The sequence below is a fragment of the Zingiber officinale genome, chromosome 8A (genome assembly GCF_018446385.1).
Source record: "Zingiber officinale cultivar Zhangliang chromosome 8A, Zo_v1.1, whole genome shotgun sequence".
NCBI lineage: Eukaryota > Viridiplantae > Streptophyta > Magnoliopsida > Zingiberales > Zingiberaceae > Zingiber > Zingiber officinale.
The window spans coordinates 67374281-67395607 of NC_056000.1; the positions used below are offsets into that span (position 1 = coordinate 67374281).

Below are 21327 nucleotides of genomic sequence, written 5' to 3' on the forward strand. Positions count from 1 at the left end.
TTTTAAAAGAAAAGGAGAAGGGCGAGCAGAAATGCCCTGGACCTTCTAATTAATTACGAATTTGCCTGACTTCATTTTGGTTTTTATGACACTTTTATTTTTTTCAGAATGTTTAAATTCTCTATAATATTAATAAATAATCTATTTTATTAAATTTAAATAATTATTTTTTATTATATACCTTAGCTATCTTAAAATTTTCATTATCTTTATTCTTTATTATTTTTTCTAATATCTTTCAATCAATTTTTTTAATTTTTTCTCCTTTAAAATTAAATAATATATAATATTTAAGGAATATATTTCATTCACTAAATTAAAAAAATATTATTTATGAAATTTAAATTGAAAGAATGGATAAAATAGATGTAAATTTTTTTTTACAGAAAATATAAAATATAAAATAAATTTTGTATTTACAAAAATTGATATGGATATTCTCCCTAAAGAGTTTAAATGATTTGTGGCATTGGGTGTTTGTCAAGATTTATCTATGTTTCTATGATTTACTCGTATGATCGATAATGAACTTTTGTGATAACTAGGGCACCTGTTAGTGAAAACCATGGCTTGTTTGGGAAATTTTAAAAGTTAGGTGCCTTCTCCTTAATTTATTTTTGGATAGAATTGGCAATATATATATATATATATATATATATATATATATATATATATATTTGAATATTTTATTTTGGATAAAAATTTAAAAATAGAAATATTTAATTAATTTAGACTAAAATTAATAAATGAGGTCTAAAAACGCTGAAACAACAGCGTTGACAAAACCCAGCCTGTCTCCAGCTACCTCTTAATCCCTATCCCCCTCCCTCCCCTGTTCCTTTATATCTCATCTCATCGATCCTCCTCTGCTTCTGATTCATTATCAAAATCTCCTTTTGACCACATATTTCTCTTCGATTTCAACTTTATTCTTGGAATCGAGCTTCAAATTTTGATTTTTAATCGACGGGAGCTCGCGAATTGATCTCGATCGGCGATCTGTGCGTGATTAAGCAGTCATGGAGAAGTCAATGAGGTCGGCGGCGTCCATCATCAGCTTCCTCCCCAAACGGACAGTCTTCTCTGGCGATGGAAACGCGCACGCGCAAGGCCTCCAGCAGCGGCGAAGCTTCATCGCTTCGATCGTGCCGGTAGAGGTGCGGCGCAAGGGAAAGGGCGGAGCCGGAGGGGAGTTCGAGGAGCCAACTTCGCCGAAGGTCACTTGCATGGGACAGGTGAAGCTACGTAAGATGAGGTGCAATAGTAATGAGGAAACTAAGTCGCTGCCTCCGCCAGCGAAGCCCGACGCAGATAAGAGGCTGAAGAGTAAGAGGACGGGCGACGCCTCCCTGTTTCTCAGCAGGATGTTTCGCCGGCGCAGGAGGAAATTTCCCACAGAGTCGGAGGAGGAGAAGGAAATCGGAAGAGGAGATATAAATCCGGCGTCGGCGCCGGCGCTGGGGACGATGAGGTGGTACTCGAGCGGGCGGGAGACGCTGCAGGATTTTGACTGGAGGAAGGTGGCAGAGCAGAGCGGCCGAGAGGAGGAGGACTACGGGGCGATGGTGGCCCACTCGGGGCCGATCATAGTGGGGAGCGACGGAGCGGTGGCAATGAACCCGAAGAAGAGGCCGCCACCACCGCCGCCGCCGATTCCTCTCCAACTCTAGTAATTAATTAATTAATATATTGATGTATTAAAATTAATTTCCATTTTTCTATTTTAATTTTTGCAATTTTTTTGTTCTCTCTTGTAATTTTCCAAAAACTCTCTATTTTCTTTTAAATATTTTGTAAATTTCTGGGGGAACATGTATTTAGATGAAATGGACATTCCCATTGGTAAGTCAATTTGGGCCCAGCCATTCCAGCCAATAGCGGTGGACTACAATGCTTCACTTGGCTAATAAAGTAGCCTGCACTGCTGCTCTGGCTCTGCCCTCCGATGAGATCCAACGGCGGGTACATCACGAGTCGCACGTTATTTTCTACGCAGGGGCCCGTTCGTCACATAATGGACCCACGGCCTGGACGAGGACCTATAAAAGCGCGGCAATCCCTTCCGCCGCTTGGGTTTCTTCACTTCTCACTGGTCGTATCCGATAAAAGAGGGCGAAGCCTAAGGTGAAACCCTAATGCTATCCTTAGATCTACTCTTACCTTCTTCGCTAATCTGTGCCTGTAGATCGGTTTGGTTCCTGCCTTTTAGTGCCTGTCTTCGAGACGATAGAGCGCCTTCGAACTCCATTATCCCTTGGATTCTTCTCCTTTCAAGTTGATCTAATCGTTTATGTTCACCACTAATAGTTTATGGGAGTGTTTTTATTTTCTACTTTTTGAGATGTTTTGGGGAACCTGTAGAAATCTATTCTGAAAATTCTCTTTACGGCTTGATTTGAGATTTTCCTTGCGTCATCTATTTTTTATTGGGTCATACGCTGTGTTCTTGTTTAACAAATTGCGAGAAGCAGGAAAAAACGAGTACATTTCAATCGTGATCTTCTTAGTTTGTTGTTCAGTAAGGTTACCTTAAACACCGTGTTGAGACTTTTTCCCCTTGGATTGTATTCTATGGTGCTTGCATTATGTCTTCTCTTTGGTTTACATGATTGTATTGTCAAATTCAAGGGGGCATTAGCAGTTGAACAACCTTTTGATCCCAAACTCAACTGCTTGACTAAATGATGGATCGTGATGTTTGGTTGTATTTGCTTGTGCACATTTGCTTGTCTGTCTGGTGATCTCTGCTCAGGTTGTAATGTCAAAACAAAACAACATATTATGTGAAAAATACTTTATCTTGGCTTCTGTATGCACACTGTGTTTCCTGACCAAATCTAAGTTTATTATTTTGTTTTTATGTTCTCACAGTATCTACCCACCTTCCTGTTGGAGATCCTATTGTATAATCATGTTCGTAATATCTGTTAAACATATAAATTTAGTCTTCTCTATTTGTTTTTGGTCACCTTAATTTAATAATTGGTATCTAGAAAATCTGTTTGTTATGAAACACTCAACCTTTAAATTTTTACATTTATAATTTCCAGCAGCCTTTTAAATTTCTATGCATGATTGTGCAGAGTATGGATACATCTAGTCCTGCCGTTTTTGTCAACTCAGAGATTCTGAAAATGTACCTGGGTCGAAGAGTCCGGGCTGTGATTCAAGTCTTGCGAAATGATGCTGGAGCTATTGTTGGTAAATCAACTGATGGGCAACAGCTAACTATTAAGGGATCTCAGGCCCTTCCCCTGTCCCGTTATGTTGAGGTCATTGGCATTGCTGACAGCAACCAATCAATTCGAGCTGAAATATGCACTGATTTTGGTGAAAATTTTGGTAAATTTCGAACAACTCTTTTTTTGTTTATTCTTAAAAGGTGTTTGATTAGGTGTAACCTTAATTAATTTTGATATAGAATGCATTTCATCTATCATAATTGGTCCTAAGCATTACTCTTTCTTCTTATAAATGTACATACCTGAAAGGATCTTGGCCTACACAGAATAAAAAAACTATCAATTAAAAATGCAGTTTTTCCTAAACCTGCATTAGTTTACAGAACATTCATAATTAGACAACTTTATCTCATATGTAAGACGCTGCGACAGCTAAAAAATCCTGTCTGAATTAGCAAGTTACTCAAGGGTCTACAAGTCTGCTACATGTTGTTTGAGGCAAAGTATTGATCGTATTTGAGACATTCTAATTTTAATATATTTGAGGATTTAAGTTCTTCAAATAAAAGGATGTTGGATATGCAAACTAAGAAGTAAGAATAATTTGGTTCTTATAATTATGCAATGAATCTTCATGACCATGTCTGTTGAAAGATTGATAATAAAATACATGTTGAAGCACTCTTTCTGATCATTGGGACATATAACACATGCGTCTTAGGCACTGACTAAACACTTTCTGCTAATCAATACCTGTTTAAAATGGTTCCCATTACAAGATTTAGGGCATTCTAGCAATGCCTTGAGAACTTAGATTCTTACTCGAGTACTGTTTGATGAACATATACAAATTCCGAATCCTCGGAACATAATTTTCTTCTTGTAGTTAAGAAATGCAGAATCATCCTCTGTGTTTATTCAATGAGAGCATGTTTTTACCCTTCGTATTTGCAACATAATCTAATCTCAAAGCAAATCCACCCATGCTTTATCTTGATAATATCTCCTGCTACTTTACCATTACTGAACAAGTTCATGTTCTTCTCAGATGTGTCAGCTTACAATGGGTTATGCCAGCTCGCGAATGGCAAATTCAAGAATTTATTTCACTAGAAAACTGGTAGCTGCTGCTGGATGTGATCTTACTAGGGTATAAATCAGACCAACTAGCCACTGAGATAAGAAAAACTTGTTTTCCTGTCGATATTCTTACGTCGTGATAAATGAACTGTCTGTGTGTGTTTCCTTGACATATTATGGTCTGGGGTTGTTATGGGCCAATTCATGGGCTGCCATGGCATGCGCCTGTTGGGCCTAAACTTTTTTGTGTTGTTTTTGGCCCAAATCCAATTACACCACTTGGATCAGATTTCTTTATCTTGTACTTATGATCCCGCTAATTTTTGAGACATGCACATCTTAATGTTATTGATAATGAAAGGGTTAGTGTAGTATGAGCTAAGTAAAATATTTAGTTTGTTTTATTTGAGTATAAAAGTTTCAAATGAAAAATACTTTAATTGAAACTTTTATATTATATAAATTGAATGTTATATGTTAATAATTTAGTTCTCATCATTTTCAATCTCAAAGTGAAATTTTTGGTATTATGTAGAACTCATTTCAGCAACCGCAGTACCACAACCATGTTTAATCTTTGTAAGAACAAAAAAAGAAGAAAATATAGCATTAGTGCTACACAAACTATGATCTTTCTCACATTTGAATGGAGAATACAAGGAACAATTCATGTTGCTGCGTGATCATAATATGTTAAATACACTTCTAATTGGAACTTAGCATTTTACCAATGTCAGCTTTTGATACTGCAATTAGAGAGCATTAGGGCTGCATCTTCCTCTGGTTCACAAAGTCTCCAAATGGTCCCTTTCGATTCATCCTTTAGAGCAAAGCCCTTGACGGAAAGGTCTCTTCTGATGTTGTCTGAGAGCTCGTACTCCTTGGTTTTCCTCGCTAGGTTTCTTTGCTCGATCAGCTGCTGTATTTGTTCCTCGGTTATCCTGGCTCTAAAGTGAATTGCTGAAGGATCTGTTGAATCAAGAGAAGTCTCATCGCTGTTGAAATTGCGAGCAATTGAACTCGCAAGAAGTGGCCAAGAGTCCTAGAACGCTGAGAACATCTCTGACTTCTTCCTTCAGTGCAAGAAGAGACAGAATAGTACGCTTTGGCGGTTTATTTCCCTTAAAAATAACACAATGCATTATCCAACTGATTTGTGATCTTGAACTACATAGGGGAGGGAGATGCCTTTAACTTGTTCAAGGTGCTATTTATCGCCTTAAGTGGCTTCATAACATCATCTAATACAGCATTCATGTGGAGATCATCTGACATGGATTCTACGAAACTTGAATGGAATTTGTCAATTAATTCCTTGACCCTAACTGGAATTCGGCCCTTAAGTTCCTCATGGCGGAATCGATAAAGACCCTGTTCACAGTCATCAAGAACCTGATATAATATAGAACACTCAATCGGATCCATTTTCAAGTACTCTATCAGAGTAGTTTACATCCCTGCAGTAATGTGTGCGCATCCAGAAGAAACTTAGTGTGTGCACACCAATACACTTGCATGTCGAATAGTGAAGAAATTGTCGTCAGAACTGACTGCTCAAACTTATTGGATCCTCCCCTGATTCATTCGCTTTTTAAGTATCTGCAAAATAGTTGGCACATATCTGATACGCCACCAATTTTAAGGACAAAATAGACTTGGAGAAATCCGCTAATGGAATACAGTTCGTTCTAAAGATAAATAACAGAAGAAGACGATGAATACTATTGAAATCAATAGAAACTGGGAAAGAAATTGCCTGATGCTTTAATTTCTTTCTTTTCATGTATAACCATTTTGATTTTAAAAAAAGTTGAGTGGATGTCTAGCAATTAATAAATTTACTATGTTTAAATAGAACTTGGGAATTCAGATTATGCCAGCTAACTTTATTTAGTAATAACATGCCTTAGTACAGTAAAATAGAGCAGAATGCAACAAGCATAGGAGAGCATACTGCAGCTGCCACTAACATGTGTATATAGGAGTCATGATGATTCCACGTCATCGGCGGCGCATGAGAGTTAAGTTGTGTAAAGGGGGGAAAAAATCGTAATCACGCACCCTCAAACCTCTCCTCTTCCTCTCCGCGAATCCTAGCAGAAGCACCGTCGCGAGCTCTTCCTCTTCTGTTGCCGCGAGCTCTCCCTCCCAGTCGCGAGCTCTCCCTCCCGCCACCGCGAGCTCTCTTCTGCCACTGCGAGCTATCCCTCCCTGCTGCGAGCCCTCTCCTGCCGCCGCGAGCTCTCCCTCCCAGTTGCAAGCCCTCTCTTGTTGCCACGAGCTCTCCTTCCCAGTCGTGAGCTCTCCCTCCTAGTACTTTGTTTGCTTTTATTTTGTGTTCATCAATGAAAATTAAACCATACATTATAATTCATGGTTTTTCTTACTAAATTGTCGAACTTTATGGCTAGCTTTTTTTCCCTGAACATTGCTATATTTTTCTGCTCTAATATTGAGATATCCTTGTTTATATGAGAATTATTCTGGAAATTGAAATAATAAGAAAATTCTAAGGTGACGTTTGGTTTAGAGATTTGGAAATGAGGGAATGGATTCATTTCCAAACCTTGTGTTTGGTTGATGGGAATGAAATCAAGATTTTGGAATGAAACCCAAAAATTTGGATATGGATGAAACCCACCCCCTTGGGTTTTGATGGAATGGAAATAAAATTAAGTTTTGGACAAAAATACCCTTAGTATATTTGTTCAATTTTTCTTTCATTTAACTCTATCTCCTTGTTTTCTCTCATCATACTTTCTCTCTTCTCATTCTATCATCACATTTTCTCTCTCCTTATTATCTCTCATCACATATTCTCTACCATTTTCTCTATGTATTCTCTCTCATCACACACACTCTCTCATATTTTCTCTCTTTTCATTCTCTTCTCGTTTTTTCATCATACTTTCTCTCTCATCATTCTCTCTCTTTTCAATCTCTTTTACCATACTCTCTCTCCATATTTTATCCCATCACACTTTCTCTCTCTTTTCAATCTCTCTTACCATACTCTCTCTCCATATTTTATCCCATCACACTTTCTCTCTCTTTATTCTCTTTCATCACACACTCTCTCCTCATTCTCTCTCATCACACATTCTCTACCATTTTCTCTCTGTATTCTCTCTTATCACACACTTTCTCTTCATTCTCTCCTCATTTTTTCATCATACTTTCTCTCTCCTCAATCTCTCTTACCATACTCTCTCACTCCATATTTTCCCTCATCACACTTTCTCTCTCTTCATTCTCTTCCATCACACTCCCTCTCCTCATTTTCTCTCATCACATTTTCCATTTCTTCATTTTTTTCAATCACACTTTCTTTCTCATCACATTTTCTCATTATACTTTTTCTTGTCAATCTCTCATTTTATCTCATCACACTTTCTCTCTCTTCTTTTTTCCCATCACTCTTTATCTCTCAACACACTTTCTCTCTCATCATACTTTTTTTTTCTCAATCTCTCCTATCACGCTCTCTCTCCTCATTTTCTCTCATCACACTTTCCGTCTCTTCATTTTTCCCATCACCCTTTCTCTCTCATCATTCTCTCTCATCATATGTTTCTCTCACATTGAACTTTATCTTCCATCTAATTTTTTCTCTTATTTTCCTCTAAGGGTAAAAAAGGAAATTTAAGTTCATTCCGATTGAAAATATTCAACTAACCAAATATTATTTTTAGGAATGATACTCAAGCTCATACTCATTCCCATTCCACAATACAATGATACACATTCCTATTCCGATTCCTAGGAGAGAACCAAATGCCACCTAAGTTGGAAGTCCTATAGAAACAATGCAAGGTGTATAACTTAAGATTCAAGTAATAGAAACTTGAACAGTGCTACATTTAACTTATAGTTGTATTCTTGACATTTAAGTCCATGTTTAACTTAGCTGATGTTCTGTTAGAACAAGATATATGTGTGTCCAACATCCAAAAGTAGCAATTGTATCTACTAATGTATCTATATCATATATATGACTTGATGTTGTATCTATATCAGAATCACTTCTATTTTATTCTGTTAATTGAAACAATTTTTATTTATTTATCTATTGTCAAATATAATGCAAGAGCGCCCAGAAATGGAAGAAAATAGAGTTGATAATCAGGAATTCATTCCCCAAGTTACAGATGATCAGCCAAAAATTGAAATGGAATTCTCATCTCTAGAGGATGCATATTCGTTTTATAACCAATATGCACGAGAAGTCGGATTTAGTTTAAGGAATAGCATGAGCAAGAAAAACAAAATGACAAAAGAAGTGACGTGGAAACAAATTGTATGCTTTAAAGAAGGGCATACAGATCTAATGTGACATAATTAACATTCAAGCCCTGATCAATTAACAAGGGAAAGAACACATGCCATAGTTAAAACAGGTTATAAGTCAAATATTGCATTTGTCAAGAAACAGATAGGACTGGATTGGGTTGTTTGTAACTTCATAGAAGCCCATAATCATCCGCTCTCGACTTCATCAAAGGTGCATTTGCTACGCTCACATCGTAGTATTTCGACAGCCAAAAAAGCATTGACAAAACAATTTTCAGAGGTCAATGTACCAACTTGTCAACAAATGCGTTTATTAGAGATAGAGTATGGAGGCCTTAAACAGGTAGGTTGCACAGAAACTGATATTAGAAACTTTGAGAGAAATCTAATAGATGAACAAAATGGTATTGATGCTGAAACACTGATCGAGTTTTTTACATCTGAGCAAGAGAATAATTCAGCTTTTTTCTTTGATTACGAGACTAATTCAGATAACAGATTTAGTAGGTGTTTTTGGGTTGATCATGTATCAAGACGGGCATACAGTGTATTTGGTGATATAATTGTATTTGATATGACTTATAACACCAACAAATATGATTTGATTTTGGCACCATTTGTAGGAGTTAATCATCATCATCAGACAATTCTTTTTGGTTACGAGTTTTTTAGTGATGAGAAACTGAGTCTTTTATTTTGTTGCTTACAAAGTTCTTAGAAATCATTCCTAAAGGTGCTCCAAACATTATCATCACTTATCAGGATCCTGCTATGACAAAAACTATTGCACAAGTTTTGCCTCAAATATTGCATCGATATTGTTTGTACCACATATTGAACAAATTCCTAGATAAATTAGACCCTTTGACTTTTCGAAACTACTATCACAACATAAAGAACGTCATTGCAAATTCTACAACACCTAATGATTTTGAGAAGTCATGGGAAGAGACTATCAAGGATGCTAATTAGAGAGAAATGATTGATTGTCCTTGATGTATAAATTGCGAGATAGATGGGTGTCAGCATATTTTAGTCATGTATTTTCTTCAAAAATGTCTAGTAGCTAAAGATTTGAAGGCTCACATGTATTTTTCAAGAAATATGTCTCAAATAATAACTCATTAATGGATTTTATCACATATTTTAATAGAGCACTCAGACACCAAAGAAACAATGAGTTAGTTGCGGACCATATTGATATGAATGAGTATCCTAAAGTTAATATAACTTGGGTAAATGGAAACTCAAATGATTAAGCTCTACACAAAAAATAAATGGTCGGAGTTTCAAAGTGAAATAACCGAGAGTCATAGTTATTATGTGCAACATAAACATTTACAGGAGTTGCCTCAACGGTTTACCACGTGATGAAATTTCAAAGTTCTTTTTCCTCAAAATCAAGAGTGCTCATGCATGACAAAGGGATTATATATCATGTAGTTGCACAAAATTTGAGTTTGAGGGTATTCCATGCAGACATATGTTAGCTTTTTTTCGTATCAACCAAGTGTTTCATTTTCCTGATACGTATATACTCAAACGTTGGACACAAGATGCAAAAGTTAGAGCAATATATGCTTTAGGGGAGCAAAATGTCATTGATGATCCAGATTCAGAAAGATATTTGATGTCAATACACTCGAGGTTATCCTATAAAGCTTCAGTGTTAGTTGATGATACATCTTTGAGTAATGAGAGGACAACCTTCTTGGATGAACAATTTGATTGTATTTACAACAAAATTCAAGAGATGTCCATTAGTACAACATGTCGTGATAGAAGTCAAAGAAAAAATCCATTGATGAGACCCTTAGTATTATTGATCATTCTGTAGTAAGAACTAAGGCATATGAGAAGAGATTAAAATCATCAAAGGAGAAATTAACATCAAATTCCAGGCTTTGTCGTAGATGCGAATATCAAGGAGTCTCACATGACAAACATAACTGCCCCAATTTACAATAAGGGTATGTGTCGATTCAATTTATCATTTTTATTATAATTTTCCTTAAAAACAAATTTATTTTATTATCTTTTGTATATGACAATGTGTCAATTATCAGATCAATTAAAGATAATAATCATATCAGTCTTGACGACACATATAACTAGATTTGGGATTTATAGCTGGTACTATCAAAACTTTAATTTGTTAAATTATAGTAGTTTATTGTTTATTGAGAAAATAAAATTAATAAATTATCTTTATTGTTACAGGTTCTAATTACATGCGCTAGGATGTTGTAATTATCTATGGTTGGTATATTTATTTTCTTTGTTTGTATGTTTGATTGGTTTAGTTCATTTCTTATATTGAGGTGTTTGTTATTTGGTTTAGTGCATTTCCTATGTGTATCAACAGTGATTAAAGAAACACAAGCTTTTGTTTATGGAAATGGAAAGGATCTCCCTTCTTCTAAGGTATGTTTTTCCTACAGTTTAAGGATAAACATTTCTATCTTTGTTGTTTGTATTTAACTTGATGTGTGTTTTCTTTCAGTGAATCCAGTGTTAGAGAAGATTTGTCTTGGCTTTAGTTTTGATTTGGTGTATTCCCCTTGCTCCAGTGTTAGAGAATCTTTCACTCAACGAGAATTAGCCATTAAATTTTTTTTGTTTGATTATATTGTAATCGAAGAATTATGTTTTGATGTTGAATTTTATATGTGTTTGGACCCAATTGACCTATTATAGATGGATGATTGAATTTGTATCTATTGTGTTGTATGTAGGGCTGTAAATGAATCAAGCATTCGTGAACAAGCTTGGTGTTCGGCTTGGTAAGAGCTTGTTTATGTTCGTTCAATATGCATTAGATTAATTAAACAAACAAGCTTGAACAGCTCGTTAAGCTAAACAAACAAGTTTGAACACATATGTGTTCAACTCGTTAACGTTCGTGAACAACGTTCGTGAACAATGTTCGTGAACAACGTTCATGAATAATGTTCACGAACAATATTTATTAATAAAATTCTTTTCAATATGCTAAATAAACAATAAAATAAAATAAAATAAAATAAATAAATAAATTTAAATGATCAATCTTAATAACCAATCAAACAATTAAAGTTTCAAACAATCAAACAAGCTTGAATTGAGAGCTTGATAACATCTAAACGAATCAAGCTCAAACCAAGCTCAAGCCAAGCTCGAACCAAACTCAACCCAAGCTTGAATTGAGAGCTTGATAACATCTAAACGAACCAAGCTCAAACCAAGCTCAAGCCAAGCTCGAACCAAGCTCAAGCCAAGCTTGAATTGAGAGCTTGATAACATCTAAATGAACCAAGCTCAAGCCAAGCTTCAAACAAGCTCAAGCTCATAAAAAATAAACCAAGCCAAGCTTGAACACTCATTTCAAAAGCTTGGTTCATTTTAAGCTCGGCTCGGCTCGGCTCGGTTATCTTATCAAACAAGCTTGAACACCCCAAAGCTCGGCTCGGCTCGGCTTGTTTACAGCCCTAGTTGTATGTCCGCAAACAATGCAAATATGAAGTTCATGATTTCTGTCTAATTTAGTTTCTGGCAATGTGTTTGTTAGCTTTTGCTTCTCTGTTATATGCACCTTCTTTTCTGGAAATTGCTTGTTAGCATCAGCACTTATAGTGACTAGATTGTGCCCAATGCGCACATTATAATAAACATGAACTAACTAAAGGCAAACATGACTGACAGGTTGTTGAACGAACTTTATATTTCTGGAATAATGATCATATCGTGACCTTGATTGCCTAAAACCTGTACAATTCAATCAAAAATAGTTAATCCATGCAAATTCGATCAAACAATCCATTTAAAATTCTCATAATATCTAAAAACAGTTAATCCATGCAAATTTGATCAAACAATCCATTTAAAATGCTCATAATATCTACATAGTCTCAAATTAGATATGCCTCTAAATAAGGTACATAATGCACATCAGCACTTAATAGTGCCATGCTCCTTTCTTAATTACTCAAGTAATTATTAATTAATGCATATTTTAATCATCTTGATGATCAACTAGTTTCAATATTTTCTTTGTTTTATTGAATTGTACAGGTTTTGAGTGTCGATCACGAGCCTAAAATTGAAACAAGGTTTTGAGTGCCGATCACGAGCACAAAATTGAAACAACTTAATTAGTGAGACAACAATATAATTGTTGGATTTCCATACTAGTATCGACAATATGGAATTTAAACTGATGGTTTGCGTCCAAAATTATAAACATTTAACCAGTTATATTACAAAACCAATATTACTTAACACTAACTAATAAGATAAACTAACAACACAATCAGTATTACGGCTAAGAGAATCAAGTTCACGATTATTGATATCCAAATAAATTTCGATATAGGGATTATTCCCGGATTATGTTCATGAGAAACATTGTGTTTACTTTCAATATTGTCAGATGAACTAGTATCGACGTCAACCACTTTTGTCATCCATGCTGCTCACATCTATAATACTATCTTCTAGGATTCTTAGTTGATCTAGAAACATAAACCATTGTTCTTTGTCGGCAATCCTTACATGTTACAGCTTGAAATCTCGTATTGTCGATGCTGCTATGACTTGATGATGTCATGAAATAGCAACCTAATAATCAAATTTTCATTACTTAGATTAAAAAAAATTACAACATTCTACAGAAAGAATACTGAAAGTAAATGAATTAACATAAAATTAAGCAACGTATCCACAAGTCTTGCATATAATGTTGCCATCTGAATTCCTAGTGCATGTTTGATTGTTAATTTGTGTTTTTTTATAGAAAGTTTCAATAAGAATCTGATGCAATTGGACTATCAGACACAGGAGGGGACAAAAAATTATATCCAACTCTCCTCTTTTATGTCTCTCCATAAAATAGATACAACATCAAGTCATAGACATGATATAGATACATTAAGCATGACACATAAAACTCATATAATACACCTATCCTCACCATTTATTTCCTAATTAAATTAAGAATTCAAATGAAATTTTCAATTCATAAAAAACCTAGGTCACATGATTAATAATCAAAGGCATGAACTTGCAGTTCACATTAGCAATCCTAAATATCCAATTTGAAGTATGCATCACGCGAAGAAAAAAAAATTAACAATATACTTCAGAATCTTACAAACAGTCAATTGTGATGAATTACAATTTTCCACCTCATAAACATCTACGCAAATCGCTGCATGAATTATAATGTATAGTTTAATTTTCATCGATGAACACAAAATCACAGCAAACCAAGTACCGGGAATGAGAGCTCGCGACTGGGAGGGAGAGCTAACGGCGGCAAGAGAGGGCTCGTGACCGGGGGGGAGCTCGCGGCGGTAGGGAGAGTTCGCGGCTGGGAGGGAGAGCTCGTGGCGACAGGGAGGGAGAGCTCATGACTGGGAGGGAGAGCTCGTGGCGCCAAGAGAGGGCTCGCGGCTTTTGGAAGGAGAGCTCGTGGTGGCAAGAGAGGGAGAGCTCACGGCGGCACTTCTACTAGGGTTCGCGGAGAGGAAGAGGAGAGGTTTGAGGTTGCACGGTTGCGATTTTTTTCCCCTTTATGCAACTTCCCTCTCATGTGCCGCGGATGACGTGGAATCGCCACAACTCTTTGACCACACACAACTGCAGCAAACAAACCGCAACATACACATTCTGTGTATATATATATATATATATATATATATATATAATCACTTAAAATAAAGGAAAATTTTCAAACAAATAATTGACTGAGAGAGTTTCAATTGATTCTAGTGCATTGCATACAACAAAGGGAATGAATCAACTGTCTGGTTATTAACAGTTTTCTGGTTATTGTTTTGTAAACCACTGACTCTAATTTATCTCTCTGATTAACGTGATATACCACCATCATTGAAAGAGAGCAAGTTCGATCTTCCATCTTTGCTGCTAGAGTGGACAGTCTGGACTCTCCAGGTTCCTAACAGTGTGTATGATTCACAAAATAAAATCACTCCATCTATTTCAGAAATGCATATAATTCAAGATTCCTCCAAACCGAAGCTTTGCTATTGTACAAGTAAATAATATGCAGGTGAAAGGAAATGAATTTCATAGGCAAGAGAAGTATTCTTGCCATAGTTTTCTTCAGTTAAAAGTGTTGATACTGAAATTGCAAAAATGGAAAACTTAATAATAGTGGATAAAATAACTAATAAGAAAAAGGACAACAATGTAATTTTGTCATTGTTTCTTCTCATTCTATCAAAAAACAAAAAACAGATTATAGATCTATCATTTTCTACATCTCAAGTACATCATCAAGGTGAGATTTACTAATAATCGCTAGAGATTTCATGAAACATCTGACCTTGTCATCAATATCAGTGAAGTTGCACATGTAGTTGCCACCATAACCCAAGTGTTTCAAGTACCTGATAATTGAAAAAAAAAAGTTAAAACTTGATATTCCATTCAAGCTATATTAGTGTAGAATCCAAACTATAAAGACCATCAAACATATAGAAAGCAAAAAATCAATCAGAAGAAAAATTCATTACAAAACATGTATCACTATCCTTGTTACAAGATTTTATACTCACTCGAATTTTCTGAAATATGGTCGACTGTTATTATGGCTACTCAGTGTAAGCAGGGACAAAAGATATAGAAGAAAGGTTTAAAGCACAAGGAAGAAGATAATAGTTAAAAAGGGACAGATTAAAAGAAAAACATAAATTTTAAGAATATGTGGAGAGAAACATCATAGTGATCGTCCGAGGGCAACCTAAGGCAACGTTTGGTTTATAAATTTTATGAGAAAATAGAAAACATTGTTTGCTTGGTAATTTTCATACTTATTTTTTTATAAACTGAGATATCATTTTATGGAAAAATTGATAATGATTAAAAGTTATTTTTTTTTAAAAAACAAAAATCTCTAAAAAAGGGAAAAGTCATTTTTCAAAAAATAAAAATAGAAATCAAACACTCTCTAAATTTCTTTTCTCCAAGCCTTGCCTAAACAGGAGAAGGCATTGTTGTTATATAATAGTTATGTTAGTATAGTTTTAGGTTTTGTCTAAACTAAATTTAGAAATTTATTTTCAGAAGTAAATAGCCAGTCGGGACGGAGCCACCCCAAAGGTTGGGGTGGGTTCCACCTAGGCTCTTTTTTTTTTAAAGTTAGAGTGTGTTTGGCTGAGCTTATAAGTCTCTAAAACAGCTTATAAGTTGTTTTGGAACTTATAAGCTCTTCAAATTTGTTTGGTAAATTTTTTTTTCAAACAACTTATAAGCTGTCAAAATAAGCTGTTTTGGAACTTATAAGCTATTTTTAAAAAAGTATGGAAGACCCTACTTTTTTTAAAAAAAATCTTATTTTAATAATTTATTTCTCTAAAATATCCTTATATAATTTCATAAATCCCCATCTTATCCTCTATAAATTTTTATAAGTCTAATATCTTTTTATCTCCGCCGACTTTTCTTCCAACGTTGTGTCATCTTCTCCGCCAACGCCTCTTTCTAATTTTCTCTCCCCCGGTGCAGAAATTCGCCCAAAACTCTCTATTAATAAAAATCTCAAAACCCTCTATTAATAGTATTATATCATTTTTGGTAATTTTATTAATAAAAAGATCTTATAATACCAAACACATCAATATCTTTAAGTTGATTGTAATAAGTTCACTCAAACACTTTAACAACCTATTTTTAAAATAAGACCTAACAACTTATAAGCTCTTAAAACAACTTATAAGTTGTACAAGCTTATAAGTTGTTTTTAATAAGTTTAGCCAAACACCCTCTTAGTAGTATGTATCGAATTTTATTTTTTATTGGACTTAAGCCCTAGGTAAATTATTTTGACCTTTAACATATTATTAATTTTTAGCCCATTAACTTTCTTTTAGCCCAACAAAACATAGGAAACTCAAATAAACGATCAATTTCTCTCTTTATATCATAAACTAAAACTCGACGGCTATTTCTTGTCTGGAAATATCACACTCTACTGGTATAACCATGCAATCTCAAAATTGATTGAGGGTTCATTTTGATATCAAGTTTGAGGGATAAAACATGAACCAATTTGAAACCTCCATTTCTACTGAGTTGTTGTTCGATTTTTCAAGGTATTTGATAATTTAATATAAATACTATAGGCATCCATTACACCAATGAAAAGTCTAAGTCAAATTATTAGCATATTGTTACTCTTCAATGTCTAGCTCTCTAAAGGATTTGTCACGTGCTATCATGCTTATTAGAATATGAAGTTGAAGATGAATGAAGTATTGTATTTCCCTAAAGAGATTTTTAGCATAATTCACATCTCAAGGTTTATCATTTTTCTTACAAAAAGATGCCTATAAAAAATGAAATAAGGTTTATGAAATTACAACCTGAGTGTGTATCAGTGTATGATTTGCATGTGTCGTCAACTTTTCATTAAAATCAATCATTTGCAACATACATGAGATTGTTTTAGATTGCATAAATTAAATTAGTAGTTTTTCAATCTGGTAAAATACAAAAACTTACATATTGATGCTCTCTTTCTTTTTTTAACACAATTAAAATTAAGATAGTGTGAATAAGGTAAAAAATATAATTAATTAATTACTTTTGTTGAATTCTTGGACTATTATTGAGATTATATTTTGTTTGTGTATTTGTATTTATTTGGATGTTCATCAATTTTTATCTTGTATGTTGGTCCTTTCTCATTAATTGTATATGATAGGTTGGTTTTTCTAATGGAAGCTCAAGGAGGCAAAATGAAAAATATAATTTCATATTTTAAACCAAAAGCTAGTACAATGACTAGAGAGGAGCATTCTCCAACTAATGTTGAGATCCCAAACCACGATGAAAAACATCCTGCCAAGTATCAAAGAGTTGATAGTGATGTTAATGTTTATGTTCAACGAGATCCGGTCATGAGTACTCTAATATGGTAATGCCAAGTCAATGAAAGAGATGTAAACGAATGAGATGAGATCCTCTGTCTCGAAAATATTGTGTTCCCATGTTTCAGCGTCGATCGGACGGCTATGACATTTTCATGATGTACATTGCATCCTTGAGATGTGATTTAGTTTGTCCGATCGACGTTGGAACATGGGGACACAATATTTTCGGGACAGAGGATCTCATTGCCAAACGAATGAGCTTAAATGTTAAGAGGGCCATATCAACCTGTTATGGAGTACCCATGAACCAAATTAGGAGAACAATATCGATGATTTAAAAAATGTTAATTTGAATAATTTCCTTGGTTGAAGTACTCTCCTAATAAAGATGCAGCTTTCACTTCCCATGTTTCCTTCTCCAAGAAAATATGCTCGTTCTTTTACATTTACAATTGATAGTTTCAGAGGTTGGAAAAGAGTTAATGATGGAAAGAGATGTGCTTTATTGATGTATACGTGGAGTCCCACTTAATCAGATAATAATGTCATTCAATCTATGAGTGTTTTGATGAATGTAAGTGGTCACATCGATAAATTGATGAATGCACAAATATTAGAAGAAGTGAAGAAGAACATATTGAGGCTTACGACCACAATTGAAAGCATTCGTTAGTTTTGTTTGCGAGGATGTGCATTAAGAGGACATGATTGTAGGAACGGGTGGTCCGGCTAGAGGGGATGAATAGTCTGCAAATTAAATTGGAACTCTCTTGCTTTTAACTTAGTAAGGGCACACACATTAATTAATTAAAATAAATGATATAAAAGAAATAGGGATCTCGTTAGCTTTGTTTGCAAGGATGTGCATTAAGAGGACATGATTGTAGGAACGGGTGGACTGGCTAGAGGAGATGAATAACCTGCAAATCAAATTAGAACTCTCTCGCTTCTATCTTAGCAAGGACACACATTAATTAATTAAAATAAATGATATAAAAGAAATAGGGACTTGGAAGATTTACTTAGTACAATCGGGAATGTTACTAATCTAAGATAGTGAAAGAGTACTCAGAAAGCTCCTTCTTCGACAGAGGTCGATGGTGGAAAAACTCCTTACAACAATTAGAAGTGTTGGAGTGTATACTGAAAGCCTAAGCTTTTGTAAATATTTGTCTTGAATAAAGAATCACATTTGGTCAAATTATCTACATTTGTTTGTAGTTGTTCAATTAATTTATATTGTAGATAACATAGCATGTGGTGTCATATGCAGAAGATAATGTTATCAGTACCTTATAAATTATAAACAGTAGCTCACGACCAAAATGGAAAGAACAAACCATTAGAAGGTCGTAGTGTAATTAGGTATCAGTTTATCTTGACTGTATAATTATTCTAGTACACTTAGAGTGTATTGAGTAGGACCATTTGAGGTCGTTTCTTTTATACTGATTTTATAAAGAAACAAAGACCTCGGTTATTATGGAAGTGTGTGCTCTTAATCCTAATATAATAACAAGCACATATATTTGATATTTATTTCTTTAATTTATCAATGGGTGAGATTTAGTTCGATGAATCAATAAGCCCGATAAGTTGGGAAATGGTATCACTTATAGTGTGTGTTGTTGATTATAGAAGGAAACTGTGTCCTAGAGATACTAGGTTGATAATGTCCCCAAGAGGAGCTCATAAGGATTGTCATGTTAAACCCTGCAGGTGGACTTAGTCCGACATGACGATAAGGTTGAGTGGTACTACTCTTGGACTAAGATATTAATTAAATGAGTTGTCAATAACTCACTTAATTAGTGGACATTCGATATCTTAAACACAGGGAGACTAACACACTCATAATAAGAAGGAGCCCAAAATGTAATTTGGGATTGGTGCGGTAGTTCAATAATAGTTCTCTAGTGGAATGAATTATTATTGATAAAATTAAGTTGTGTGTTCGGGGCGAACACGGGATGCTTAATTTTATCGGGAGACCAAAACCAATTCCTCCTCTCGGTCCCTATCGTAGCCTCTTATTTATAGAGTTCTATACCCACCTATACCCACCTTCTATACCCACCCAATAGGGGTCGGCCAAGCTAGCTTGGGAAACAAGCTAGGGCCGGCCTAGATTGGGTGGCCGGCCCTAGCTTGAACCCAAGCTAGTAGGGCCGGCCAAAATAAATTAAAAAGAATTTTAATTTTAATTTTTATTATGTGGAAGAAATAATTTATTAAAGAGAATTTAAATTAAATTATCTCTCTTGTAAAATTTACAAAAGATTAAAGAAAGAGATTAGATCTCTTTCCTTATTTGTAGATTGGTGAGATATTTTATTTTCTCTTTAAAAATTATTCACATGTTGTAAAATTAAAATTATAGAAATTTCTTTTATTAACCATGTAGAGATTTTTAAAGAGAAATTTTAATTTTAAAATTTCCGGAAACAAATTAGGAAGTTTTAATTGTTGATTGAAACTTCTCCAATTTGTTCTCCAATGATGTGGCCGGCCAATGTAGATTTAATTGGGAAATTTTATTTTATTTCTCTCAATTAAATCATGTCAAGGAAATTGAGAAAATTTTATTGCAATTAAATTTCCTAATTTGCCTAGGCCAAGGAATATAAAAGAAGGGGTGAGGGTGCCTTCATGAGACACAACATCTATTATTTCTCTCCCTCTTTTGTTCCTTGGTGTGGCCGGCCATCCTCTCCCTCTCTTCCTCTTGTGGTGGCCGAACCTCTCTCTCCCCCTTGGAGCTCTTGTGGTGGCCGGATACTACTTGGAGAAGAAGAAGAAGGAGAGAAAGCTAGCATCTCTTGGAGCTTGGTTAGTATTTTGGTTTTTCTCCTTGGTGAAGTTTTCCTTTGTGGCCGAACCTTGCTTGGAGGAGAAGAAGGTGGTTGGTGGTTTCTCATCTCGGTAGATCGTTGCCCACACAACGTCCGAGGTTAGAAGAGGAATACGGTAGAAGATCAAGAGGTTTTTCTACAAGGTATAACTAGTAATTTTTCTTTCCGCATCATGCTAGTTATTTATGGAAATAATACCAAATACAAGAGGCTTACGTTCTAGAATTTCGAATATGTTTTTCGATGTTGTGTTCTTTTGTTTTTTCTTTTCCTTGTGATTTGATTGTTCTCTTTGGTTAACCTAAAGTTATTTTAGGAAATTAAATATTAGCTTTCTATAAAAGGTTTTGTCTAGTCGGTGGTGGTTGCTCCCATATCCAAGAAGGTCATGTGCCTCGCCATGTCAGTACTGGGAACCAATTATGGAAATTAATATTTAATGGAATTAATAACTTAAGGAGACTTGGGTCGAACGTGTAAAGTTCCGCAGGAGATCCAAGTCAAAACCTAAAAGAACAAATAGATTAAGTTTTGGATCAAACGTGTTAAGTTCCGCAGGCGATCCAAAATTTAATTTAAAAGAACACATGGTAGCTAGGAAAAGGTTCAGACCTTTGTACAAAATTTTTGTATAGTGGAACCTATAGGTTTTCCGAGTAGCAACCAACAATTTGTATCAGAGCTAGGGTTTTGCCTCTGTGTATTTGGTATTTAGTTTAATTATGCACATGTCATACATAATTTAGGCAGGTTAATAGTAGGATGTGCTAACTTTGTGGATGCAGGATCCAACTATTATGACTTTTAGTTATTATGTGAGTGATTGGACCCTTGGACATGTCAAGGGCATTTATCTGTGTGTGCATGATTGTATTAAAATACAGCAGGAGCTGTATTTAGTTTTATTAGGATTTTATTTTTGATCTAGATACATGTACATTCCTTTTATGGAATATAGGATCAAAATGTAAAATTCTATTTATGTCGCGGATCGAATCTTGCAAAGCGTGGAACCTTCTAAGGACCAGAGGCGCAGCGGAACTAGGAGCA

General features: G+C 34.9%; 1 protein-coding gene across 3 annotated transcripts; it reads left to right on the forward strand.

Moving 5' to 3' along the window:
* The first annotated feature begins 793 nt into the window (after positions 1–793).
* On the forward strand, positions 794–4650 carry LOC122009367 (replication protein A 14 kDa subunit-like). 3 transcript variants are annotated; one of them, XR_006119543.1, is made up of 3 exons: positions 805–2124; positions 3084–3342; positions 4231–4650. XR_006119543.1 is itself a non-coding variant. In XM_042565493.1 (3 exons), exons 2-3 carry the CDS (start codon positions 3087–3089, stop codon positions 4293–4295), a joined length of 321 nt encoding a protein of 106 aa, XP_042421427.1. In that variant the 5' UTR covers positions 1709–2124; positions 3084–3086; the 3' UTR covers positions 4296–4650. The 3 variants fall into 3 exon arrangements, 2 of the variants coding, with proteins under 2 accessions (XP_042421426.1, XP_042421427.1); XM_042565493.1 differs by having other exon boundaries at positions 1709–2124; XM_042565492.1 differs by lacking the exon at positions 4231–4650 and having other exon boundaries at positions 794–1669; positions 3084–3218.
* The last annotated feature ends 16677 nt before the right edge of the window (positions 4651–21327 follow it).

Coding starts and splice junctions, on each gene's coding strand:
- LOC122009367 (XM_042565492.1), top strand. CDS start 1,020: ATGGAGAAGTCAATGAGGTCGGCGGCGTCCATCATCAGCTTCCTCCCC.